Below are 24,570 nucleotides of genomic sequence, written 5' to 3' on the forward strand. Positions count from 1 at the left end.
CCTTGTAGGCGCCTGTGGGTTGCGTGCGTTTCTGTACGTTGTTAATTTTGTTAGATATCTATTTAGCAAAAGTTCATTAACCTATAAACATCTAGATAACATTAAGTAACAACTTATACCTCCGCAACAACAGTGGGATTAAATTACCTCCCTGCTTGTCTCTGTTTTAAGTACTTTACAAACGTTGTAACGGTGATTCTCGTTCTTCAGCGGCTCTCGATCATATGCACGAATTCGCGCCCCCACGCGACTTCCTTGCAGTGTCTAAGGCGCGCGTTTTTGATTGAAAAGAAAACAGTGATTTTGACATTTAAATAGAAGGAAAGTTTGATATGGAAAGTGGATACTAATAAATCAATGTGTCTTTGCAAAAAGAAGGAAAGAAAATGTATTAATGTAAACTTACAGATAATAAATCCTTGTCAATTGATCTTGTTTACAATTCAGAGCTCTTTTTGAATGCACTGAGCTGCAAGGAAGTCGCGAACAATGTTGCACCGATGGTGCATCTTCCTGAAATCTACGATGCCAAGGAATCTGATTAATCTACCAAAAAATGTGATCATTAAGAATGATATTCTACAACTGTATTCTATAGAACGTTGTCTAAAATTTGTAATGACTCATTTTACATTGTGCGCCGTTTCTTTGTTCAAGTTCATCGATGTCCTTAACATCCTCGAAGGAAATCCTTCAACCCTAACTTCCCTTCTATCCATTCGCTTTCTCATGGTTCTCGTGAGCTTTCCGGTGCGCGAGTTTCGCATACGCAAATGATACTCACTCGAAACCCTAAAGGTTCGTCTTTTAAAAAGAAGTTGCGCGAACTGTGACGGAATTTGTATGAAAGGACATTCAAACTTCGTTGGAAGGAATCTTTGAAATGCTTTGTTAAAGCAGACGGATGAAGGGCTTATGTAAAATTAGTACTTACATTTAGCAGTAATACTTTGCGTGGAACACGACTTCTGGCTGTAGGCTCGATAAGATTGTGATAGTATCTATCATAGACTTGGAATTGAGCAAATTTTCATCGAACTCTGATATTAGACATTCCACCCAATTGATATCCCAAGTTCCCCACTTGAATATGTTAGAAGAAGAAGATTTCAAACCTAAGAGAACACTCAGTCACGTTTTTCGACCCCCAATTTGAATTACTTTCCTCTCCCTTATGCGTTCGAATAAACCCAAGACGTTTAATCAATTCATGTAACTCCTTTTACCGATCGAGATCCGAAATAGGGCGTTGCAGAGCAACTTCTCGCAACGAAGTTGTTCCGTAGCGAGTATCATTAGCGTAGACGAACGTTTCCTACGGTAGCGTGTAAAACGAAAGTGAAACGTCAAGCGGCTAATGATTAAGTCTGCGTAGTTCCATGGCTGCGATGTCGTCCACGGATATAAGCTTTTCTATGGGGATGCAGGAGAGCTCGCCACCGACGCAGGACTGCGGCTGCTGCCACCTGGCTTCTCTCTCGGCCTCTTTCGCCTTCATTTCGGCCTCCCTCGCTCTGCGCTCTTTCAGCTTCAGCGAGAAGATCGCGACAGACCTGGCCCTCTTCATTAGGCTCTGTTTCACCCTGTTCTTCTTCGCCTCTCGATCCTCCTTCGTCGGTTTCTCCTCTTCTTGACTGGAGATCGTTTTGCTGGAGTCTGAAAGACCACTGGAGTCCTTGTCCTTCTCTGCGTAATAGGACGACTGTTGCTTGTGCTCCTGCATCTCCCTCTGGTGATGCTGATACTGTTGCTTCTCTGTTTTCTCTCGTTCCTTCTCCCTCTCTGGGGAGAAGCGGAACTTTTGGTTCCTATGGGCCATCGTCCACGGCGGGGCTGACCTGAAAGGTAGGTTGATAGTGTCAGTGATGGAAATTGTGGAGAAGGGGGAGTAGGATAGTACAGTTTTGGAGATGTACCTGAGAAGATCACTGTCCGAAGACGACGCAAGATCTTTCGAGACGATGCAGTCAGTGGACCTGTGAAGATGAGGTAATTCGTCTCCACTTCCGCTGACAGTGCCAGCCCCGCTGATCTCCGAGTCGCTGGATTTTCGGCCACCAGGCTCGAGGCCTAATCTTCGGACCCAGTCCACGCCTCCATGAGGGCCGATCGTTAAATGATGGCTATAGTGATCGGCGCCGCCTGAGGCTTCAGCTTCAGTGGACAGCCACTCCCTCGAACGCCTCCCTAAAAAGTTCACAAGTCATTAGTCCCCTGTAGAACACACTTTGACCGTTAAAAAGGCTGACACGTGCAAGCACAGAAGAAGAAAACGTAATCGAACCTCGTTCTCCTCCAGGAATGGAGCATCTAGGGGAGTTGTGAATGTCGCGGATGCTGCCCATGGTGTTTTCAGTCAGGAAAGGTGTGCCTAACTCGCTGCTGCCTGCGCTGCCAGGTGTCTGGTCCGCGGATGGTGTTTCGGCGATTCTTGGTACAGATGCAGCGCTCGGTGTCGGAGGACTGCTCGGCGTATGCGTGGTAGACGCCAGGGTTGGTGTGTCTGGGACACTGGAGGACGTCGCGTCGCCAGTACGATCGGAAAGCAGTTGTTGCTCTTCGCTCTCTCCGTCTGCTGGACTCACCACGAATCTCCCTGAGTTCGAGCGAAATTAATAGATGGCAGGAGGGGGGACGAGATATGGGGGCATGACGCTAATAGCTTAGGCCAGGGGAGGGATCTTGATAACATTTCTTGGAAAGAGAAACAATTCAGGGAATTCTAGGTATCCAAGAAGGTTAAGGAATTCAGGGGATACATAGAATTTAGAGAGTTCAAGGAATTCCTAGAGAAATTTACAGCGGATTACACAGGAATTCATAGAAATTTAAGGAATTCATAGGAATTCACAGGAATTCGCAGGAGATTTCATTGGAATTCATAGGAATTCACAAGAGTGTATAAAGAATTCGATGCACAGAGAGAGAATTGAGGGAATCCAGATGCAAATGATCATAAGTTATTTACCTATCACTGTCGCAGGTTGTTGCTCCGGTGATGGAGTAGACGACAGCCTTCTGACAGCTTCCCTCCTCAGGAATTCTACTTTAGCCATTTCGGTGGCGACCCAGTGGGGAATATCAGGAATCGCGCAGATTATGATAAACCGAATCGCTAGCATGATGTGTTCTAAGGCGACTATCAAGAGAATCGTTTGGGTAGCTGACATTTCAGGGAACATTCTCTGCACTTGTCCGCTAAGTCCGATCAATGCACAGTTTACTAGTATGGCAACCAGCCCCATCGCTTCCATAGCGTTCTAAGAAATTAAAGTGAGTCCCAGATTACCCATGATTTTTGTAATTAATAGACTACTACGTATTCTTTGCTAGTTACTCACTTGCCAAGTCCCGATGTTGGAGACTCTCCTACCAAATGGACGCTGGAGGACGAAGCACAGCTTGAAAGCGTCGCCTCGAAGTTCAAGAAGATTCCCTAGCAGCGCTGCCATGGCGGCCAATGGGAACGCCGAAGAGAACAGGCAGACGTAGCCAAGTTGCGACAGCATTTCGAGATGTTCTGAAAACGCTCCGTCGTACTGCGAATAGGAAAAGTTCACGCCTGAGTTTTGTGTACTGCTCACGCCACTGCTTTAGATCATTATTAGAAGTCAGTTACTATTAAAGTAGAATAAGATTAGAACCATAAGTATCAGGGGACAGTCAGCAGAATGTTTTCTATCACGTGTATTTGGTGTATCTAGCGTAGGTAGTGTAAGAAGGGACTCTACGCTCGTCAAACAAAAGATAAGAAGCTTGCGCTCGACGGAGTCAGCGTGAGAAGCTGTGATTATTAGATTCGATCCTTTCAGTTACAATCCCACCTTCAATTCTCAGTTTCACAATACAAATTGACATATTTCAAGACAGAGAAACCTTTCCTGATGTATCTCTATAAATTCGAGTGCAAGAATTCAGTAGTACAAGTCAGTAATTGAAAGGTCAAAGTACATAATGATAGGATAAGCGGTGACATTACCTTTTTGGTCGATATCTGCGCGTCGTCGACGGAATCGTTGGAAAACGGGGAAAAAATGATTAAAATTCTGTAAAAAAAACCGATCAGACAGCACAGGACAACATTGACTAGCCAGTTCGTCTGTGTACAGACGGTCCAATTCTCTTCGACGCGCACTCGTACAGCAGAGGGATTGGTTTTCAGCAGGGGTTGAGAGACTCTCAAGTGAAACGAAAGACACTATGCTGAAGCTAGTGGGGGGACATCAAGGAGACACAAAGAAGGGAAGATAATCAATGACATGAAGATGTGTGAACCTATCAGCGTTAACGATCTCCCTGTACTTTAGATAAAGATCAGATACCCAAGAATTCCATAAACATCTTCCATTCCTCAACTCCTCAGCCTCGAATGTCTGCGCATCCTTCTCAAGAGGATTCCTCGAGTTCTCGTTTACCAAATCGTCAACGCTGCAGGCTCTTTGCTCGCGATTGCAAAGTGCATCGAAAATGAAAGAAAATTAGCTAAGTCTAGACCAAACCTTGAACGTAACGTCACTAAGTAGAGAATTAGTGGGATGCCCTACTCTGTAGAGGGAACTTTCCAGCTCAGCTTGGCTGACGTTTCTCGGTTGCTTGCCCTTCCCGCTCTCTGACCGCTCGCTCTTGTCCTCAGGCTCCTTCCGGTTCTCCTCCTCTTCCTCTCCAGGCGGTGGTCTGGCCTCGCTGGGACTCAGAGCGCCGAACAGCTCGAAGCTCAGCCGCGCCAGCCTCAGCTGCTCAATTAGATAAGGTACCGCGGACTCCTTCAGGTTCCCGATCACCTGTCGAGCTATCAGCAACGCGGCCAGTTGCTGAAACGATAGGGAAAATCGTCGGTACGATTTTTGAGCATCTTCGGAAGAAAATAGATTCGAATTTAATTTAATGGTTATTAATTTCATTAGTCAAATCTCGATTAACTGGGTGTTAATTATTTTCAAGAGAAGTGTCTTAGATATTGAAGAGATAGTATGATGATATTTCATATATTCAGCAGTATCGTGTGTGATGCATATTTAGCTAGCAATTTTTGGTCTAACATTTTGCTTGAAAGTTCTAATTATAAAACTAGCTAACGATAAACAGAGAGAAGTGGACGAGAATGATTTAAGATATAAAATTTGCAAACATTATCTAACATTGATCTTAAAGTGTCTAATATCGTCGAGAAATATCGTCTAATCATTCTTAGATGAAGTAGAAGAGAGAGAGAGAAAGAAAGAAGAAAAGGAAGAAACTGGGAATAAAGGGATCCTTACCTCTTTGAGCCTCTCTTGATCTTGTAGGTAGAAGGCGATGTAAAATAGCGATAGGAAGGAGTTTACAAACTGAAACTGAAATACATAGTCTCTTCTGTATACTCTATCTGTCGTGGTGAATTAAAACACACACTACGCGCACAGGATGCAACGGGGATGCAACGAGGAACACGCGTACACGTTTCAGAGCTCGGACGGAGAATCGATAAAGGTAAGCAGAAAGTAATTCTCGAGAGGACAGAATGTTTCATGCAGCGACAGAGACAGCCAGAGCAGACGTTCTCACATTGTGATGGAAACCAGAAAGCGTAAGAGCTTCTAATTTAATTAACATATATATGTATATAGGGTCCACCTCTAAATTCATCGTTCTCTATATCGTAGCGATTAATATGCATGCTTTGCAACGCAATGAGAAAACAAAATGAAAAACTTTGGAATTTCGGTTGACGCGATCACTGAGAAGCAGAGAGCGAAATCAGTCATCGTGTGAACGTTCGTCGAAAAGGAAGGGCTTAATCAAGTTTCAAGATTCTGATTAGAGGAGGACACGTGAACACATCTATGACAAAACAAGTATCTAGTCGCTGTATATGGAGAGTTTCTTCTTATTACCAGTGCCACCTTGTAGATCAGATGATTCTCGTACTCGGTGTCTAGCCGATAGTTTTCTGCGTCCAACACACAAAAATCACAAATACTATCTACTGTAACATATCTGCTCTCCAATATGTAAGGAACAGAAAATTAAATACAATGAGAGCGAGAGAGAGAGAGAGAGAGAGAGAGAAAGAAAAGAAGAAGGATAAAGAAAAGAAAAAGAAGAAGAAAGAAGAGATGAGTTAGATCTAAAGTATCTTTCGCTGTTAAAATGTAATTATAATAAACCTCTTAAGAACATAAAACATTCACCTGTTGAGTACCTTAAATTTAACTTTACGTATGTTAATCAGGGGGTATAATTCTGAATTACTCTCTAGAAGAAGCTAAGCTGTGAAGAAGATTCGAAAGAGTATAGTCAGCTAGGCTCTTGAGAAAACTAGACGTGCAGAGTGTCTCGGTGAATACATAAAAGTTTGATGCCAAGAGAATATTGGTAAATGTCGTACGTCCGTATCTCGAATTCGCATGTATCGGAGGGGTTAATGTCGAGAGAGACTGTAAGACTATGGGAAAGTCGGACGGAACGTCATCTCCATTTCTATACGTACCCATGTCGTTCAGCCATACGGCGACCTTAAAGTAAGCCTCGTCCATTAACGCTATCACCACGGCGAGCAACACCTTTGGCACGTAGCTCAGCCAAAACCCATAACCTCCTGACTCGAGACGCGCGTCCCACCAATCCTGAAAATATTCCCAATATTACAAGACTATTGAATAGCATTTTTAAAATGGTGCTTAAAGTATTCACAGCAGAGCACAGTGCACAGTGAGCATATACGGTGCGTATTAAATATATTATATTGCTACGTGCTTAAGAAGAATTTATTACTATGTAAAGTGTAATCAAATTTTGTCTAAGAGAGTTGAAGAGAGAACAAATTATATAGAGGGTTTGGCAAGGGTGAGAAATTTGAAGAACTGAGTCACTACTGTACGCCAGCAGTAGAATAAGTATTCAAGTCTGACTTATTCTACAGGCAGCCCTGTGGTTGACCTGACTACTGCAGGCGGCCAGTAGAATAACCTTCTATAAGTCAGACTTACTCTACTGACATACGTAGAATCATTTTATTCTAACACCTATCGCCGAACGCCCCATATAATACATGAAAAAGTGACCGAAAGAAGTGGCAAAGGCAGTTTTCCGCTTAATTAAAGTTGCATGCGCCATATTGGCAAGCGAAGTTTGATACAGCTAATGATAAATCGATGGTGGACCAGCTGGCCTCTATTCGAAGAACTTTCATCGCCAAAAAGCTCGAAGCTTTTTTGCTCTAGATCTCCCTGATGTCGTTCACCCTCGTGACCATAGAAAAACAGTTTCGTCGTGAGGATTGGATTATCCTGCTCTCCCTCAACGTAACAACACTTGGCAACTTTCCAAACCTAATGTTTAGCAAGAGTTTTCCCCTTCTCGCTTTCTTCAGCGTATCTCTTTACTTAATAAAGGAGGGACTTGGATCCACAAGAAAAGATGAACAAATGAAAGAGAAGCATACCTGTATCTGGAAGCTCAGAATCATCACGATGAAGACGAAGAATAAGCAGGCTGCGATGATGGGCACGCTGACGAAGTACCGAAACATGTTCCTCTTCCACCTGGGGTACGTCGGCTCCAGCCTTCCCGTCACAGGTGAGACTTCCAAGGTGCCCTAGACAGAGGACTTCACAGCTACAGTGTCTGGGACTCCCCGATACAAAAGAGGAAGACCAGCACGAGACGACAGAGATGGTATCTGCGAGCGACACGAGGCTTACCGTGAACAAGGGCCTAGGCTCGATAAGTAGGTCGTCCCTTTGATCCAAGGTGCCCCACCTGTAGGCCAATTCGGCGCCCCTCCTCTTCCAGGTTTCCAGATAAACGGTGGCCCAGATTACGTTGAAGACGGAGAAGAGAACGTACGCTACGTCTTCGACCGCTTGATTCCTGCCGATGATGCCGACCTGAAACCAAGTCGACATATTGTTAGAATACAGAGAAATACATAGAATACGTAAAACAAGTTGTCTCGATACAGGTTCGAAGGTTTCCTTGTGTTTAATTGTGACTAGTGCGTGCTATAATGGATTTTAAAAACGAGTTTCTCACATTCTCAGTGTTCAAGTGATTCCAATTTGCGAACTTGTATCGAGACAGAACTGTAAGCTGTATTAGTTTCAATGGAATTCTCCATTAAGGGGATTCTCACCCAGTATATGGCACCCACTGCAGCTGGAACGATCAAAGCGGTGGTGTAATGGCCGAGCCACGCGAAATACATGGTAATCTTTACTCCGAAGTATTTACAAATGTCGTCCAAGGGCTGGGGACTGAGAAACGCGCGCACCCACGTTCGCTGTAGCTTTTCTAACGCAGGCAATTCGTGAAGAGGGAAGACCTAGTCAATGAAAACTCCTTCTTTTAATATTCCTTATCCCTAACGAGGCTGTCTTATAATAATCAACAATCACTAGACCCCAATGGTGCACCGACCTGGGAAATGATCCCAGAAGAAATGCACTTTGGGATAATTGCTTGTCCTTCGACCATCTTGAGACCAGGCAGACTGTGAAGATCCTGTGGCCCCGCTCTGAGCGTGTGCAGCAGATGCAGGACCAGGGACTGTCGTTCCTGAGTAGTGAAGAATTGAGCTTCGTCGTCGCTTCCTTCGAAGCAACTCGCCTCGGAGCCTACGAACTCCTTCAGGCCTCCGCCGAACTCCTGGCGCAGCGTCTTCGGCAGGTGAACTTCCTCCGCGGCTTTCAACAATCTGTTAACAACGATTCTTTTCTGACGAGCCTGGAGCTTCTTAACTTCTACCTCAAAGTTTCCACGACGTTACTCTATACGCTAGCGCGAGTTACTTCGGTAATTTTTAGGATATGGAACCAGAGGGGTTGCTCGAAGATTCGCTGTTAAAAGGGAGTTACCGAAGAAAGTTCGCAGACAACGACTGTTTGATGCTGGATACAGTGTACTTACACGCTAAAAGGGGCTGTTAAGTAAAATCCATAACTATCTGACGAGGCGTGGTGCCGCACGTGCACCACTAGGCCCGGGGTTCCAGCCCGAAGACGACCTAGAAGCCACATCAGGGTCTCGTCGCTCGCTCCGCTTGGGAACATCATCACGACGTCGCATTCCTGGACAAATATTGATGTTACAGGTTAAAGCGACTGATTTTAATGGATTCTGCTCGAGATCCTATCATTAAGATTGACAGTTATCAGACCTGACGCGTTTAGAGTCCTATGACCCATATATGGGTCAGGACAATTTTAACTTTCAATCATTTCTGTTGATACTTTCTTAACCCTTAAAAAATAAACCATGTTTTTTTTACATTTGTTACAATATGTAGAAGTATTTTAAAAAATAGAAAAGAATAATTTTAAAAATTTTCAGTGATGATCCTACATGCAAAGTATTTGCATAAATAAAAGCTTGAGAAAAAGGAATTGCTTTCTAATTCTCCCAATTTCATCCCACGAGGTTTCCAAGGAAATAAATATCGATAGTAGAAGCAAGAGTCGAAGTCTGTTCCACTTGGATTTTCCCATTCTTCTTCTCCTTTCTCCCTCGTTCCTCCTGATAATAGCCTGATGCTACGCGGAAGAAGGCACTCATGTGTAATCGTAAATTTAGCGTCGCGATGTTAGCTTCCAGTTTGTTGCACGATAAAGTGAAGTTATTCTCCTCGAGAGGCGCAGACTGGACACGGGAACCAGCGAATTCTGGCACAAGGTGGGTAACGTCATTTGGCCTGGCCCTCTTCCAAGCAGTAGTAGATTGCTTGGTATTGCCAATCCACGTGCAAAGAGATCCCGATGCCGTGTCTGACCTAATAGCCTCGACGAAATTCGCCTCGGTGGCTGTCTCCGAAGTAGGATTAAAGGAATGCACCTGGTGCTTGAGGGGACGGTGACGCAACCGCGTGCAACTCGCTTGCACATTCGAGCATCACGTATTTTCCTCTTCTTTCTCGATTAACATAATTTCGGCGAAAGACAAGTACTCGAACTTCTGTGACCAGTAAAAGATTTCTAACTTTCCTTCTCGAGTGGAAAGTCGAGGGGTCGTAAAACGTCAAAGACTAAAACGATGCATATTTTTGTCGACGTACAACTGAAAGATATAAAGTTTTTAATGACTGAAGTCCAGAGAATCGCGACTGCAGTTGCGAATGAACTCGCACAGCGGAGTTAAATGTAAAAGCGTGGGCAAAATTGCGAATAAAGGAGTTGCATCGCTGAAACCTGGATGGCAGGTTTGAAAAGGTCACTTTATAATTAAATTATCGACTGCTTTTATGTGATTAAAGCGTCCGTCGAAAAAGCGAACGTCGAAACGGTGGAGTGGATGGCGGCGTGTATATTAATGCCGAACGATGGCGTTTGAACGGTGCCCTTTGTCGTGGCACCTGTTGCACCTGTTTAGCTTTGAGTTTAATGTCAGAAGCAGGGTAATCGAAGAGGATCGAAGCCTTAGGTTTGTTTAACGTTGCTTCGCGAAACTGATCTACGAAAATAAACGTTTGCTCGCGGTCTTGCGGCAATTTCCGTGAAAAGACGAGGTGGTCAACAAGGGAAAAAGGGTAAAGATACATCTGTGGCTATAAGGCAAAGCGACATAGGTCAGACTTACAAAAAAATTGAGAGTATAGCTGGTTTATGGTCTTCCTTGTATGATTATACGTGGTATAAGTAGCATAGATCAACATTAGTCGGACATAGGCTATAGCAGAAGCAAATACTATAAGTCCATGTGTAGATAGAAAAGTAGTATAAGCCTAAGCATAGGTAGACGTTCAGTATAGTCCCCTATATAGGCAGACAAGGAATATAAATCCATGTTTAATCAGTCAAGTAGTATATGTCCAGCTCTAAGCAGACAAGTAGTATAGGTTCACATATATACAGACAAGTAGTGCAAGCTAATACCTAGATCGACAAGTAGCATAAGCTCGTGTATAGACAGACAAGTAGTATAACTCTACGCATAAGCAAACAAGTAGCACAGCTCCACGTATAATCAGACAAGGAACCCACTCAACCCTGCAACAACGCTGAAACCATAAGAAAGTCGCGTTGTAGCTGAAATATGGGTATCAATCACGTGCAATCAAACCTCCCTATACCAGTTGCAGCGAGGCAATCACGCATTACGACGATGGCAACCCCGTTTCGTTCTCGGTCGAGTGTTATGCTCGTACGCGTACCGGAAGAACCAGTCATTACACAACGGCGTGCGATGCATACTTTATGGCAGCGACGTGAAATCGATACCTCGAGCGGGGTTGCTTAATAATAGAAACGAATCGGTTAGCTGCGTTCAAAAAGTGGAACCGCGACGAGGGCCACGGCTGCAGTGCACCGATAAAGGCCTCGTAATCGCGTTCCTGCAAGCGACTTCCATCTTGCGGCTGCCTGGTAACTCGAGATGAAATTAATTGAGTGATGTATCATTCCCCCGACGAGGCAGCTGTCTACGTTTTTTTGTCGAGAAAAAATGTCACTCGTATCGATCTGCTGGCAGAGGCGTCTTATCGGTTTCAATGGACCTGGTACCCCAATGCCACGAGAGACTCAACTTGAATACGTTTCGGCAGGTGCACGATACGGTTTCTCTGTTTTTATGTCTTTTATGCTTCTTTGGCTCTGTCTGTCTTTTATGGATCCTTGCCACGTATTTCTTTTATGTCGGGGTATCGCTGCGTCCGAGAGTCCTTGGACTTCATGGTTTCCTCATTTCGACATCCTTGCACCATCGTATCTTCTTATTTTCACACCTGCGCAATTCCTGCTTCCACGTAGCTGCTCCCTTACATTGTTCTACGTTTTCTTTATTCTATATTTTCCGTGACTCCAACCCCCTGTAATTTGATACCCCAACACGTTTGTTCGATATTGCGCATCGCTAAGATATCGTCGCCCATTGTATTTTGGTTGCGCAGATGTAGCAGATTCGCACAGTAGATGAGAGAATGTAGAATATTATATTACAATGGGAGAAGAAATTGTGTATGTTGCAAGATGGTACATACGACGAAAAATATTTACCAAAATTATTGCAATGTATTACTACTAAAACTCCTACCAAAATCACTGAAAAAGACCTTCTCCTAAAGAAAGTAAAGAAATTTTCCACCTCCTTCAGAAAAGAGTCAGCTCCTCAAAGTCCTTCTCCAGCTTCCCAATTCAATCTGGAAATCATTTAAAAAGAGTGTCCCTTCATTTTCATCTCTCCTTCATTATCAAAAATGTGCATCTACCTCCATCTACAAAACGACTTTTTGTTTCCTGTAAAATTCTTTTTACTCAAACCCAATTCCAAAGCTTCCATTCTCTACAGAATTCCACGCGCAAATGGATTTGCACGCGCAATCAATTCGATCCTGTATCGTGGACAGGCAAAGGGAAATCCGGTGTATTATCACGCTACGACAGCCAGAAGAATAAATAACGACGAACTGTTCACACGTCCCACCGTTCATCTCGTGCACAATGGTCCCCGCGTATTGATCTCGGCTAGCCACTGGTTCCCGCGACAGATGAACCATTCAGATGCATATAAGGAGCCTAGATGAATATCCACGGATATTTTCGAAGGTGTACATCTCTGCCCTCGGTTCATCAAACGTAATTCATTCCAGACAATGGTTGACGGTTACATCGGCTCTGTGCTCTAGAATACGAAGGTAATGGGAATTTTCCAAGCGTTATGGCTGTAGATCGACCTACAGGTCTATGGAACAGAGTCACGTGTACGAATAAAGTTACTGTTGTTGCAGTTAGCTACGACCTTTCAGAGTGCATTCGACTGATGGTTCTTCTTCCTCGTGTTTTTTCTCGGTACTTGCGCTAACTGTTCTTGTCGTTTCCAACACGTTTAACCGCGATAACGAGTTTCTCCAGGCAATTGCGTTTCGAGATATCCTTTGGCCTTAAGAAGTTTGAAAGATAAATAGGAATAAATGTCGACGAGAAACGACCTTCTTCCGCGCCCTGTCATCCATTCAATAGCGAGAACATTATGCATTCACCGTGCAGAGGGTCTCGTGTGTACTGGACACCTGTGAGACACGCAGTAGTACGTTTCTGTGTTTGAAATGGCGGATATGGGCGTTCTTTTCTCGGTAATGTAGTTGCAAGTTTGTGGGGATGGTAATATGTTGCATAGGGGTGTCTTTCAAACGTAGAACGATTTGAATATTTGAACATTTGATTTGAATATTTAATACTGAAAATATTTTCAAGTTTCTCGATACTTTAGTCCACATAGTACATCCCCCATCCATCTTTAACCCTATTTACTCTAGCTACCCTCGACATTGTCCTACATATACGAAGGCTTACACTATTGTCACTGCTGTCACCACGTCACATTACAAAAATAAAGCCCTGTCGGTACTGGAATAATAAAATCGACAGTGACAGCGCATATATCTCGTTGATTGAGCTGTTGACACGTACCTGAGTTGGAACCTTCTGTATCCATAGGCGGCGGGGGGTCATCAAGTGGCCAGTGCATGGTATCTTCCGTCTGAGGAGACGGGATGCTGTAAAAAGGGTGAACGCCTGTGTCGTTATTAAATATCGATCCCAGCTGTCTTCGTATCTCCTAACGAGACACGTTGTTAGCGACACGCGCGTGATTTTTACGCGAACCAATTCGCCCTGGACGCGACGAAGCGTGGAACAACGGTCCTCCCTTTAATAAACTGCTAAATCGAGGCGGTAATAGGTTGGCGTAATTGACAGAGGGGCGAGGATCGTGATAACGAAATGGAAAGTCGCTGATGCGCTGTCAACGTGACGGAGAGGTTTTTAAATTATCGTCAATCGAATTTAGATCCCCCTTTGACACGGTTTAATCACGCCCCATGCGACACTATACCAAAACTTCTATCTAAAATGGGACAGAAAGATTGGTATTTGAATAGGAATGAAAATTCACTCAAGAATTTGAAAATCAATAAGTAGAATTCATAGTAGATTTTCGAAACTTTTTTCAAGTCTCCCAAATTATCTGGTTATACTACTTAAATTTTCCTCATGGCTGCTCATCGCTCTACCTGTACTACTTATCCTGGATTTTCAGCGATCCTAATTACCGTACATTCGAGCTGCTTTCCTCGAAACTAGGACTACGAGATTTCAATAAAGCGAGAATCCTCTCTGTTACTGAAAACAAATAAAGAGCTAAGAGTTCTTTTCCAGCGAGGGACTGCATGGCAAAGTTGAACTCACCAACGAGGAGCATCATCGAGTATCAAAGAGAAGCCTACGTCGATAGCAGCGAATCCGACTCGGGTTCGCGGTATCCAGGATCGTTACGAAGGACTCGAGTGCCTCTCGAACGACGATAATTCTTAGTCGAATTCCCAGTCGCCGCTCTCCCGCGGATCGTATAAAAGACACGGCCCGAGGCGTCGTTATTTCGAAGGACGTATTCGAAATAATCGCGGTTGAAAGCGGGAAGGGACACAGAGCTGCATAGGGCAGCCTTAATGAACTTCTTTTGTTCCATGATAAATTGAATTTCAACGTACGAACGTATCGTAATGTCGTTAATAAAGCTTCCTCAGCTGCGCTTTTCCTTTACAACGCTCGCCCTCGTTACATCCCGCGGAAAAGGAAGAAAAATAGTGAATTATCGAGTTATCGTTCGTTAAATGCAACTCTGCTTCCCCTCGAGCGTTCCAGCGAGTAAGATTCCCTCGTAAAAAGGGCTTCCATAATTCTGGATCCCTCCCAGAAGACCTGACAATTATAAACTACGACTCGTTAGTCTCTGATTACAAATTAAGTCGCCAATGAAGAGCGACGAAAATCCACTGCAAGAGGAGCCTTGAGAAATTAGAGGACAACGTTGATGAAACGTTTTGCAGATTCCGCTTTGTAAGACGCTGCTGCAACCCCCTTTTGCTTCTAGATGCGACTAGGAAATATTGCCAGAGGCAGGGCCGTCGTGCACGATTTTATTTTTCCTATGTTTGGCCTCCCATCCCCCTCCCTGGGGTCGTGAAATTTTTCCAAGGATGCTGCCGTATCAATAAGGACGCAGGAGCTTCTCCACGAGCGCTCCTATATCGCGGAGCCGCAATAAAGGAATACCAGCACCGTTTCGCGCTGCTCCTCTCCGAGGTAATTTTCTGGTCAACGGCTATGAGTCTGGGAATTGCTTTCCGAACTCCCTGCTCGCTGTCGACGACATGGCCAATTTCATAACCCAGTCGAACGAAAGAATTACGCGACCATCGCGGTTACGTAATTTAACACCCTGTTGACGCGCACCCTCCGTGGCTTTCGTTCTGGGGCGAGGAATGTAGAGAAATTATAGGGCGCTTTTTATACTGTTTTATGAAATAATTTTGTCGATTTTTAGGAGGGTTTAGGAGTGAGAATACTGGATATGAGAAATGAGTCGTTAGTGTAAGGGATTGTAAGTGATTAAATAAAGGGATGTAAGTACCTAGCCTAGTAGAGTCTTTTGTGAGAAATGTGATTCATTGAGATTTTGTGTAATATCTAAGTATTCTTCTTAGCTGATTTTTATGGATCTCGGTCTGGCACAAATGGCTTGAATTATCTCACCCTTAAAGTCTGACAATCTCTGAACATTATACCTATATCTACTTACTTCTAAACATTTCAAATTGCAAATTTGCAACAACTACAGGCTAATATATTTTCAAGGATCGTTAAAAAGATTTGTACAGAAACTCCAAGGATTATTTCTCAGCGCTTGGCAGTAAAATACTCTTAAGAACCATGAGACGCCAGTAACTATAATAAAGTGCCACAATAAAAATATTACCTCCTTCCTCGAAGCTTCCTCTACAGTACGTGCATCCTACAAACGTGCAACAGTTTCAGGAGCATCGTAAAAAAAAAGTAGAAGAATAAAGCTTGTATATCGCGAGCTTCGTCTTTCTCATCAGAAACTGCTAACGTTTGAACATTAGTTTCAACTAAGCGTTCCCTTATAGAAGTATTAAAAGCTAGAGCAATGGTTGCGTAAAGTCGCGCGATATTGGAAGAAATACTTAACGAAAAGTCGAGCTTCTATCTCCGAGACACGGTTTTATTCTTATTTTTCTCAAAACTTTTCGAAGCTGTTTCTCGTGTCTAGATCATTTGGGAGGAAAAATTGAAGAAATGAGATATTTTTTATTGCTTTGGAACGTGTCGTTTTACTGTTATACGGGCCAGAACGCGCATTAAACCGATGATATCGTGTCACAGGCTGCAACTGCTGTTCCACGCTGGCCAATAGACAAGAAAATTCGTTTCTACCCATGCCACGGATATCGATTTCGAGTCGTAAACGACGATCAATGTTTGGATGATATTGGAGAAGAGTTAAACACGCGAAAGGTTTTCACGTGTGGACAAGAGTCAGTAAATACGACCTACATAAGAATCCTCCACTGATCTATAATTGAATGAAAATCATTTTTCACAGGGTCGAGGAATTGTTCGAAACAAGCACTAGAGATAATTTATAATTAAAGCTACCCTTGCGCTTTGAATTCCAAACTTTTTCGTAGACATAGTAAGACCTGTCTATCTGTAGCTGTTCTATAGTTACCAGTGAATTCAATTAGCTGCTCAAGGTTACTACACGAACTAACAGGTTACTCACGACACCTGTTTTCGCAGCAGAGTACCTTGTCCCTCTGGAAGGGAGAAAGCGTGAGCTTTCAGGTTTACCATTTCCATTAAGCGCAAAGATGAAAAGGGAACACATTAGCGGGATTGCTGAGCGTGGGCTAATATAGGAACGCGCGAAACAAATTGAGAAAGGAAAAGGGAGGTATCTAATTGGAGAAGGAATGCTTAACTTTGTATAAATTGTTCCAGGGAACGTACAGATAAGAGGAAGTCAGTGTTCTATGATGAAAAGGGGAGAAGATGAGTGCGTAAATTTCTGTATAATGTCCCTCTCATTTTGTCTCAGATGTTAATCGCATCTGAGATTTTCCCGACTGTCTAAGAAGTCAGAGAGCGAAGCTCGCGCTGACATCTGCCACCAAAGATTGAATTTAAACTTCTAATACGATTACCTCCGTTTAACCCGACTTGATGACACCGAGATACTTTGTATCGCCTGAGAAATTCATTGAAACTCGTCGCGGCTCGGAACCCCCTTGAATTATTAACCCGAAGCAGCGAAGTTCAGACCCGATTCCAACAAAAATGAAAGAAGTTTCGACCCTAAACGAGGGACGTCGAGCTTCATAAAAATGCAAATAGATGTAACGTCACTCGAGTCTCACGTGCAACTCTGCAATCAAAATTCTCAATCTTGTATCACTGACTGTAACCTAAAGTTTCTACTTTTTAATTAAGCAATCAAAATTCCTGATACATCAAAGAATCACTGTACAAAGCGTAATAACTGTACAATGAATCACTGCAAAAAGCAACTATCTCCGAATATGTACCATTTCCACCCTTCATACAGTATCCAGCGCGCTACAATTTATTTCCAAAAGGCAAAAAATGCCCGAAATGTCAGGAGAGAGAAATTCCACGTCACCCTGCCCCAGCTGCAATTTAAACTCCAGTCTACCAAGTGGACCCCGTTTCCTCCCACGCGGTGTCACTCTGTCTCCCAGAGCTATAATTATGCGCAAACTTGGAATAAAGTTAAACTTCGCTGGCACCGCGGCGAAATGTAATCTAGGGTGCAACAGAGGCTCGTACGAGGGTGAACTTTCCTAAACTATAGTCCGAGTCTATTAAAATCGACCAGGTTTCGCCCCGTGTCGCCTCCAGCGCTCGCGTGACGGTTGCGCACGCGTTTCTGAGCGCATCGTTAGACTCGTTCGCGCTTCGAGTTGCCGCGATCGTTTTTTTCGCTCCATTTTCCAGGGAAACGTTTTCACGCGCGATGGAAGGATCCTTCGGCGGAGACGTTTCAAGTGCGATCCGAAGGGAGATCGATGCCGAACGCGTGACACTTCACGGACGCGGTATCGACTCGTCGTTTCTTTGCCTCTCGACTCGACGTTTCGATATCGACGAGGGCCACGTGGACAGCCTCGTTGGCGCACGTTTTTCTGCGTATGGCTTCGCGTTCCTGACCTGGCCATTTACATTTCTCTGAGGGATCGCTATTCTGATCGTGCGGTTGATTCGTCGTCGGCTTTTTGTTCGATGTCTTTGATTGGATAGGTTTCTGCGGATAGACTGTGTGCGATTGGATCTTTCTGGGGATCTGTGTTCATGGTTTCTGACCGCTCAGCTGTGATTCGATTCCTTTTGGGGTATGATAGCTTTTTGTGGAGGGAGTTTAATTTTGTCTTCTGTTTCCTGTGGCTATTTTGTTTTAGTTTCTTTTGTGTTTTTAGGGATACTGTTTCGTGTTATTTTTCGATTTAGGGGAGGGTTTATGGCAAATAGAATTATTGTTTATTCGCGAATGTTTGTTTTACATTTGTTGAACATGTGTATTTAATTGATTATTGTTCTCGGAGGTTTATTTAAGCGAGTGGTTTTCTGTTCTATGTGTGTTCTCCTTTGGTTGTCTGTGTACCTTGACTGTCTTATGTAAGCGCTCTAATCTACTAGCTGAGATCTCGGTGTCTGTGTAAAGCGTTCTATTCTACTAGTTGGAGCACGGCGTCTGTGTAAAGCGTCCCATTCTACTTAAGTTACTGATTCTGTCCTGAACTTCTAAATTCTAATCACTAGTTACTCACTGTATACTCTGTACTGTAATTATTAACTTCTGACTCACGATCAGTTATTGTGGTTTATCTCTCCTATAAAAAGTGTCTACCTATATCCTGCTACACTAAATAATTTAATTTCTCTATCCAGAATGAAAGGAAGAAGAAAGTCAAGAGGGAGACGCATGTACTACAAGAAGCTACACATCAAACATCAATTCCCTTCGACGCAGAGTCATCAAGACGTTTGGTTCATTAATATTTGATGATCTGAACACGGAAAGTCGCTCGACCGCCTCGGCAGGCTCCTATTTCATGCACTGATGGTTGGCGCCGTGTCTGAAAGGCTAACACGCATTATTTTCACGACAATGAAGGGGATGGGGAACCCTCTTACGTCACAGTGAAGTATATACAGACGAGTTGCAAGGGCAGCCAACCCTGTATCAACATCAACCCCACAGATTTGTACAGTTTACTGATAAATACGACGATGCACCCTTGAACGGAATTCGACATTTCGTGATCCGACCCCTTCAATCTCTCCTCTTTCAGTTAATTCATCAATTGCGATGGTTACGTGCAATCGAACCAATACGATATTTTATGAAATATTCAGGAGACGGAAATAAGCTACCGAAATAGAGAAAATGACTGATTCGATCAATTTTTTTTGAAATACTCTGCTTGCTTTAAATTAATGCTTTAAATAAATATCATTCCTTCTCAGAATCAGTATTTCTTTCAAACCCATTTTTTTTTTAAACAGAGATCTACTAAGATCCTTATTTAATCTATCTTCATTTTCCACCCCCTCGCTAATTTATCACAGCCCGTTAATTTATTATACCTATTCCACACGTCACAATTAATTTCCATTGTTAGACCAGTCTCGTGTTTCCGCAATTTTTCCACTCCCATGGGTTCCTATCCCACCACCCCCTCACCACCAGGGAAAACACGGAGATACGCAGTGACCAGAAGAAATTTACTGAGCTCAGCTTCTTCGTGGAATCCTCGAGCAATAAAACTGAATATTTCAATATGCTTGACTTGCGATACGGTCGACGACAAATAATAATGATGATAGTTAAAATAACGCCCTCGGCAGCTGTGTAAGACAAGGGTGGTACTTCGAAGCGGGTCAATGGGTTCAGGGATTATCAGAATTGCCTAAAATCGCGTTCACGGGATCAACAGCGTCGAAAATGTAACGTAACAGATATTTATGGCTATGGGGCTCCAGAGAGTGATACTTGCTTACAACCCGCACGGATTTTTCTAGTCACGTAACGCTCGTGTACACGCGATCCGCCACGCTAGAGCCTGTTAGCGTGCGAACGTTGCTTTGAAAGGGTAGTGGGCTGCAATTTACCCTGATCATTTGACTTGCCTTGTTTCTAAGATTTCTAATCAATTTGATAACATATTATTTGAATATGGCAACTGGTTTGGCATGGAATTAAAAAGGTTCAAGTGCTACTAGGGTTTAAGAGAGTGGTGAATCTGTAGAAATGCTTTAAATGGGATATAGTTCTGAACATAAAGATAGTAAGATGTTTCTGAAAATGATTTAACACAGTTCTGTGTGAGACCTCTCATAAAATTAATAATTTATTGTAATAATTCTGTTCTACAAAGGCTAGAAAATGGAAGGTTAAACAATCTTTTTATGAGAGAGGAGCTTCTTATTTAGAAGAACGAATAAATAGCCAGAGCAGAGTCAAGAAGCCATAACTTTGAACGACCTAGCATTGTTTGCCTCCGAGCAATCGAAATATGGATAATACAGAGGACTACATTATGGACAGCGGTTATTGCTCCGAAAGGTCAACTGTTCGATTGCATCGTAACACGAAGACGTAATACTTTGTAGCAACCCCCGAGTTCGCAGGTCAAACAAGCGATCACAAATGACCGCTGTTTAATCCTCTGTTCGACTGTACCGCTATCAGAGCGATTTGCCTGAAAATGCGATAACCGTAAGCGACAACGCGTTGTCGAAGTTGTGCACGATTATTCCCAACCCCTGATCCACCATCTCATCCACCACCTCATCCCCTTAAACGAGGCCAAACGCCAGGAATCTCCAACTCTCGACAGGAGGTTTCGAGATATCGCTCAGGGAGATCTGTAAATTTGCGAACTGGAGCAAGGTGCCTCGAAATTAAAACATTCTGCTGGTTTGTAATTATGTAATCAAGCATCAACCCCTCGACTGAGGGTTGTTAAGAGTGAAGGACCACTGTGTACATTTTTGTGGTTTGTTGACTGTTACTTTAGCAATTAGGAAATAGTAAAGAGAATATTTCCAAACGAATGGAAGAGATATTGATCGAATTATGAGGAGGAATTATTGTGGACACGGTGCCTTTGTTTTTCTTTGCACGAATTTGTTATTCGACGAGTGAGCGTGTATGGCAAAACGATAGTAAAATAAACAGAGGTAAAAATGACATGTTTGCAAGGTCTTATTAAACTCTAGACTGCACCGAACTCGCTCGACTCCCCTTTCAACCCTCTCCAAACTCTACTGGCACGCGCTGACCGCTCTCAAGAACACTCACCCCCACTCGCTTAGAAATACACACGTCCCTCCATCTACGATTAGCCACTCCAACGTATTCTTCAAATTCTTATATCCTAAGCATTTCAATCGCACTCCTCGGCTCTCGAGAACTTCTGCCACCCCTACAACAGCGGACTCTTCAAGCCACCCTCGAGTGGGACGCAAAGTGATAGCCTCGTGGGCACGAAGAAGCCAAGTGTGTTTCTATTTGTTAACCTTCGTTTAGATACCCTTTGAGCAGCAGCTGACCCTATAGACTCTACGCTCCCTTCGCGACTTTATAAATAAAGATATAAATATCGAGAAAAATCCTTCTAAAATCACCTGGTGTACCACTATCATTAGCTATACCCAGCTTCTTGTTATTCTCACCTTCGACAAGGCAACAGCATTCTCAATCTCCAGCAGCCTCTATTCAACCCCTCTCTAGCAGAATCTCGACTTTAATATCCCCCCCGGGTGAGAGGCACTCCAACCCTAAAAATCTCAATTCTCAGCGCGAAAGTGGCCCATCGTCCTCGCCACTCTCACGACCTCCACTACACCCCTTTCATAGTGTCCTGTCGCGAGTCGAAACGCGGTCGCAAGTGGAAAGCGGAATAAGCCGTGCTCAGAGGCTGATGACGTTCGAAAGCAGAAGGGGGATGGTGGGCGTGTGTTGTAACCGACGATTTTCGGCAAGGTGAATCGATCCCCGCCGAAAATAAGCGGCCCCCCTCGAAGGGGTTCAGCCCCGAGGAATCCCGCCTATAGGTGAACCTATTGCGCGAGGTTTCGTAACGGGGCAGAGGGAACCGACGGTTTAACCCCTTACGCGAGCGCTCAGGTATTTACAGCGACGGAGGAACAACGCGCGCACAGTGTCGCCCGCATATCTGTGGCTGCGCGCACCCAGGGGGTGAGAATCGTGGCTTTCTCTTCCATTTCCTGACTGAAACGTACCTCCATAGCGACACGAGGGCACAGAACAAACTAAGTAGCATCACCACCCTCGACAATTCAAAACAGACACGTACTGAGTGAGCTTCTATTCGAGGGGGATCACTCTCGGTCACTGGGCTCAATGTTTATCACTGAGGATGCCATCGAGACGCTGTAAGGGGGTTGTTTGGGAACAGTACAGACTAAAAGCGGCGCGGTGGGTATTTAGAATGGAGGAAAGAAGCGAATGTGAACCGAGGAGATGAAGGGTGTTTAGGTTTTGGGATCAGTCGATGTTCAGGGGTAATAGGCGGTAGGACTCACCCTTGTCGAGGGTTTCTTTGGCCGCGTGTATGACCTTCCTCCGTCTGAGACCGTCGCCCGCGAGGACGGTTGTCATCGTGTTCGAGACGGTGTCCGTCGTTTTTTCATCCTCGTCACTGTTCGCGCACTCGCCGGGGGTGGTCGATGCACGGTGGTCGAGGAGATTGATCGGGGACCCCTCGCCGCCTGGCATAGTGTCCCGATTAGCAGGACCGTCGCGTCCTTAACCGAGGACCTTTGCGCCTGAACTGAACTCGCTCCCTCTAGGCGACCCCCTCGTACGCGACTCTCTCGCTCCCTCCTTCTCTCCCGCCCCTCGACGCCGCTGCGGTGTGCCGTGGCGCTGACCGCCTGACGGCGCCACCAATGCTCCGCCATTCCTACCCAATCAATTTTTTGGCGGTTCACGCGCTCAGAATTTTAATCGAGAGAGGTCTTTTAGGGGACCTCGATTTTTTATTCGGGAGACAAGGGAGGGTACACCGTTTGAATTTGTTTCAATTTGCTTGAGGAATTCGCTGGTCGGTGAAGAGTTAAAAGGGGTGAACTGTATTTGAGATTAGGAATTGATTTCTTTTCTGACAAATTTTAGAAGGCTGAATTTAAGGAACTTTTTGTGCAGATTAATATTTTGTTGTAATAAGTTTAATTAGTTGGTAGTTGGGAGTTAGAAGTTGGGATTGATCGATGAGGATTGTGAATATTAATTGATCGATCGTCTCTGGCTAGAAGATTTGTCAATTAGTGTTTTGTAATATAATGAATGCTGTTCCATTATATTACATGTAAAAATTGTTAAAGAATTCTAATAAAACCAGTTCCACATCTTTCATTTTTCTTTTTCACTTAAATTACTTTTTCACTAATCTAGAAGAACTATCTAAGCCAATTAGCAGTGTATTCAATAGACAATTTAAAGATGCATACTGATAAATAATTCTTTCTCTACCAATGACCCTATTTCAATTAACTACTTCGCGTGTTCTGAGCGATTAAACCCTCCTTTTGCATAATAATAGCCAACTTGAACCAGACTCGAACATTATCGTTCCTCGTTCGATCGACAAGAAATTTGAATAGAATTTTCCCTCGCGTGAAAGTCGTACCTGTGCCATTGCGCCGGCGATGTCGATGCTCCGTGACTCGTTTGCGTTCTTTCTGTGAAATAGAGAAACATTTCCGCGTAGTCCTGCCATCTGTGGCGAACTTTAGACGCGAGTCGCGATCGATCGTGTGCAACGCCATTTTTCGCTCGTCTGCGATACGGTTCACGCCACCTTCCTCCACTTCTCTCTTCGCCTCGCTATTTTCCAGACCATGTGATACCATCGGGGGCCTCGAATGTACGCGCCATACAAAAATTGGGTTAACGGTCTACTTAACGTTTACGCGTCTCCTATCGAACAAATCAGATCGATGCTAATGAAATTCAGTGTTCCGTACACGATTGAAATTCAGAGAAAGTAAAAATGATTAGAATTCTTCTGTACCTTTGCTCAGAAAAAATCGAAGACTGCGATATACTGTCAATTGAATGACGAGTATTGCTTCTTTTCAGCTGGAACCAACATAAAACCGGAAGTCGAGTACTAGACCGACTTTAAGAGCTGCTTGGTTCGCGATGCCACCTGAGGAAAATGAATTTTAAAATATAGAACAGAGTGGTGGAGGGAGGTGTCGAAAACGGCGCATAAGGCGTCCCCAAACGAGGGAAATTGACTCTTTCGACGGTGTCAAGGGCACGCTCCAAATTCAGCCGTCGTTAGTCTATTCCGAGCCTCTCTTCAGTCGATTATTTCCTATTTCCGGAATCAAAGTGGCCATCAAGAGCGACAGTGGTTTCGTTCCCGTGGCGTAGATACCGAATGAAAATCGAGGCTCGTCTCCCGCCGATTGAACGCTTCCCAATGGAGGCAGGAAACTGTTCGCTGTTAGAAAATGATCGTAATGGGGCTTCCGGTGTGCTTTGATGACTATCCCATTGGAGGAATTCATCGTGCTTCGATAAACAAGCTTGCAATTTCGTAGGGCAAAGAATAATCTAAAAAGCCTGACTATGTTGGAGTTATTCTACTGACTGCGCTGTGGTCGACCTCGCTACTGCCACAGAACTAGTAGAACAAGCCTTGAAATCAGACCTGATCTAGTAGAGTAGGGCTTAATGGTCAGACTA

At 44.0% G+C, this 24,570-nt stretch overlaps 1 protein-coding gene across 3 annotated transcripts; it reads right to left on the reverse strand.

Moving 5' to 3' along the window:
• Positions 1-766: 766 nt before the first annotated feature.
• Positions 767-22,624, reverse strand: Wwk (anoctamin 8 white walker). Of its 3 annotated transcripts, none has more exons than XM_076392700.1 (16): positions 22,398-22,624; positions 13,377-13,462; positions 8,887-9,047; positions 8,398-8,674; positions 8,114-8,302; positions 7,683-7,868; positions 7,424-7,576; positions 6,470-6,605; positions 5,874-5,929; positions 5,259-5,333; positions 4,545-4,811; positions 3,342-3,539; positions 2,969-3,260; positions 2,285-2,596; positions 1,917-2,187; positions 767-1,838 (listed from the first exon to the last, which is right to left on the reverse strand). In XM_076392700.1, the coding sequence occupies exons 1-16, from the start codon at positions 22,588-22,590 to the stop codon at positions 1,355-1,357; spliced, it is 3,336 nt and encodes a 1,111-aa protein (XP_076248815.1). In that variant the 5' UTR covers positions 22,591-22,624; the 3' UTR covers positions 767-1,354. The 3 variants fall into 3 exon arrangements, with proteins under 3 accessions (XP_076248815.1, XP_076248814.1, XP_076248813.1); XM_076392699.1 differs by having other exon boundaries at positions 2,285-2,575; positions 4,500-4,811; XM_076392698.1 differs by having other exon boundaries at positions 4,500-4,811.
• Positions 22,625-24,570: the final 1,946 nt, after the last annotated feature.

Source organism: Calliopsis andreniformis, chromosome 2 (assembly GCF_051401765.1).
Source record: "Calliopsis andreniformis isolate RMS-2024a chromosome 2, iyCalAndr_principal, whole genome shotgun sequence".
Taxonomy (NCBI): Eukaryota; Metazoa; Arthropoda; class Insecta; order Hymenoptera; family Andrenidae; genus Calliopsis; species Calliopsis andreniformis.

What these genes read in the sequence shown, in the direction of transcription:
- Wwk (XM_076392698.1), bottom strand. Translation starts at nt 22,590, where the DNA reads ATGCCAGGCGGCGAGGGGTCCCCGATCAATCTCCTCGACCACCGTGCA. An exon ending in AGCCTAGGCCCTTGTTCACG is followed by an intron (nt 7,577 to 7,682) that starts GTAAGCCTCGTG and finishes TCCTCTGTCTAG; the next exon opens with GGCACCTTGGAAGTCTCACC. An exon ending in CATTCCTGGAGGAGAACGAG is followed by an intron (nt 2,188 to 2,284) that starts GTTCGATTACGT and finishes TGAACTTTTTAG; the next exon opens with GGAGGCGTTCGAGGGAGTGG.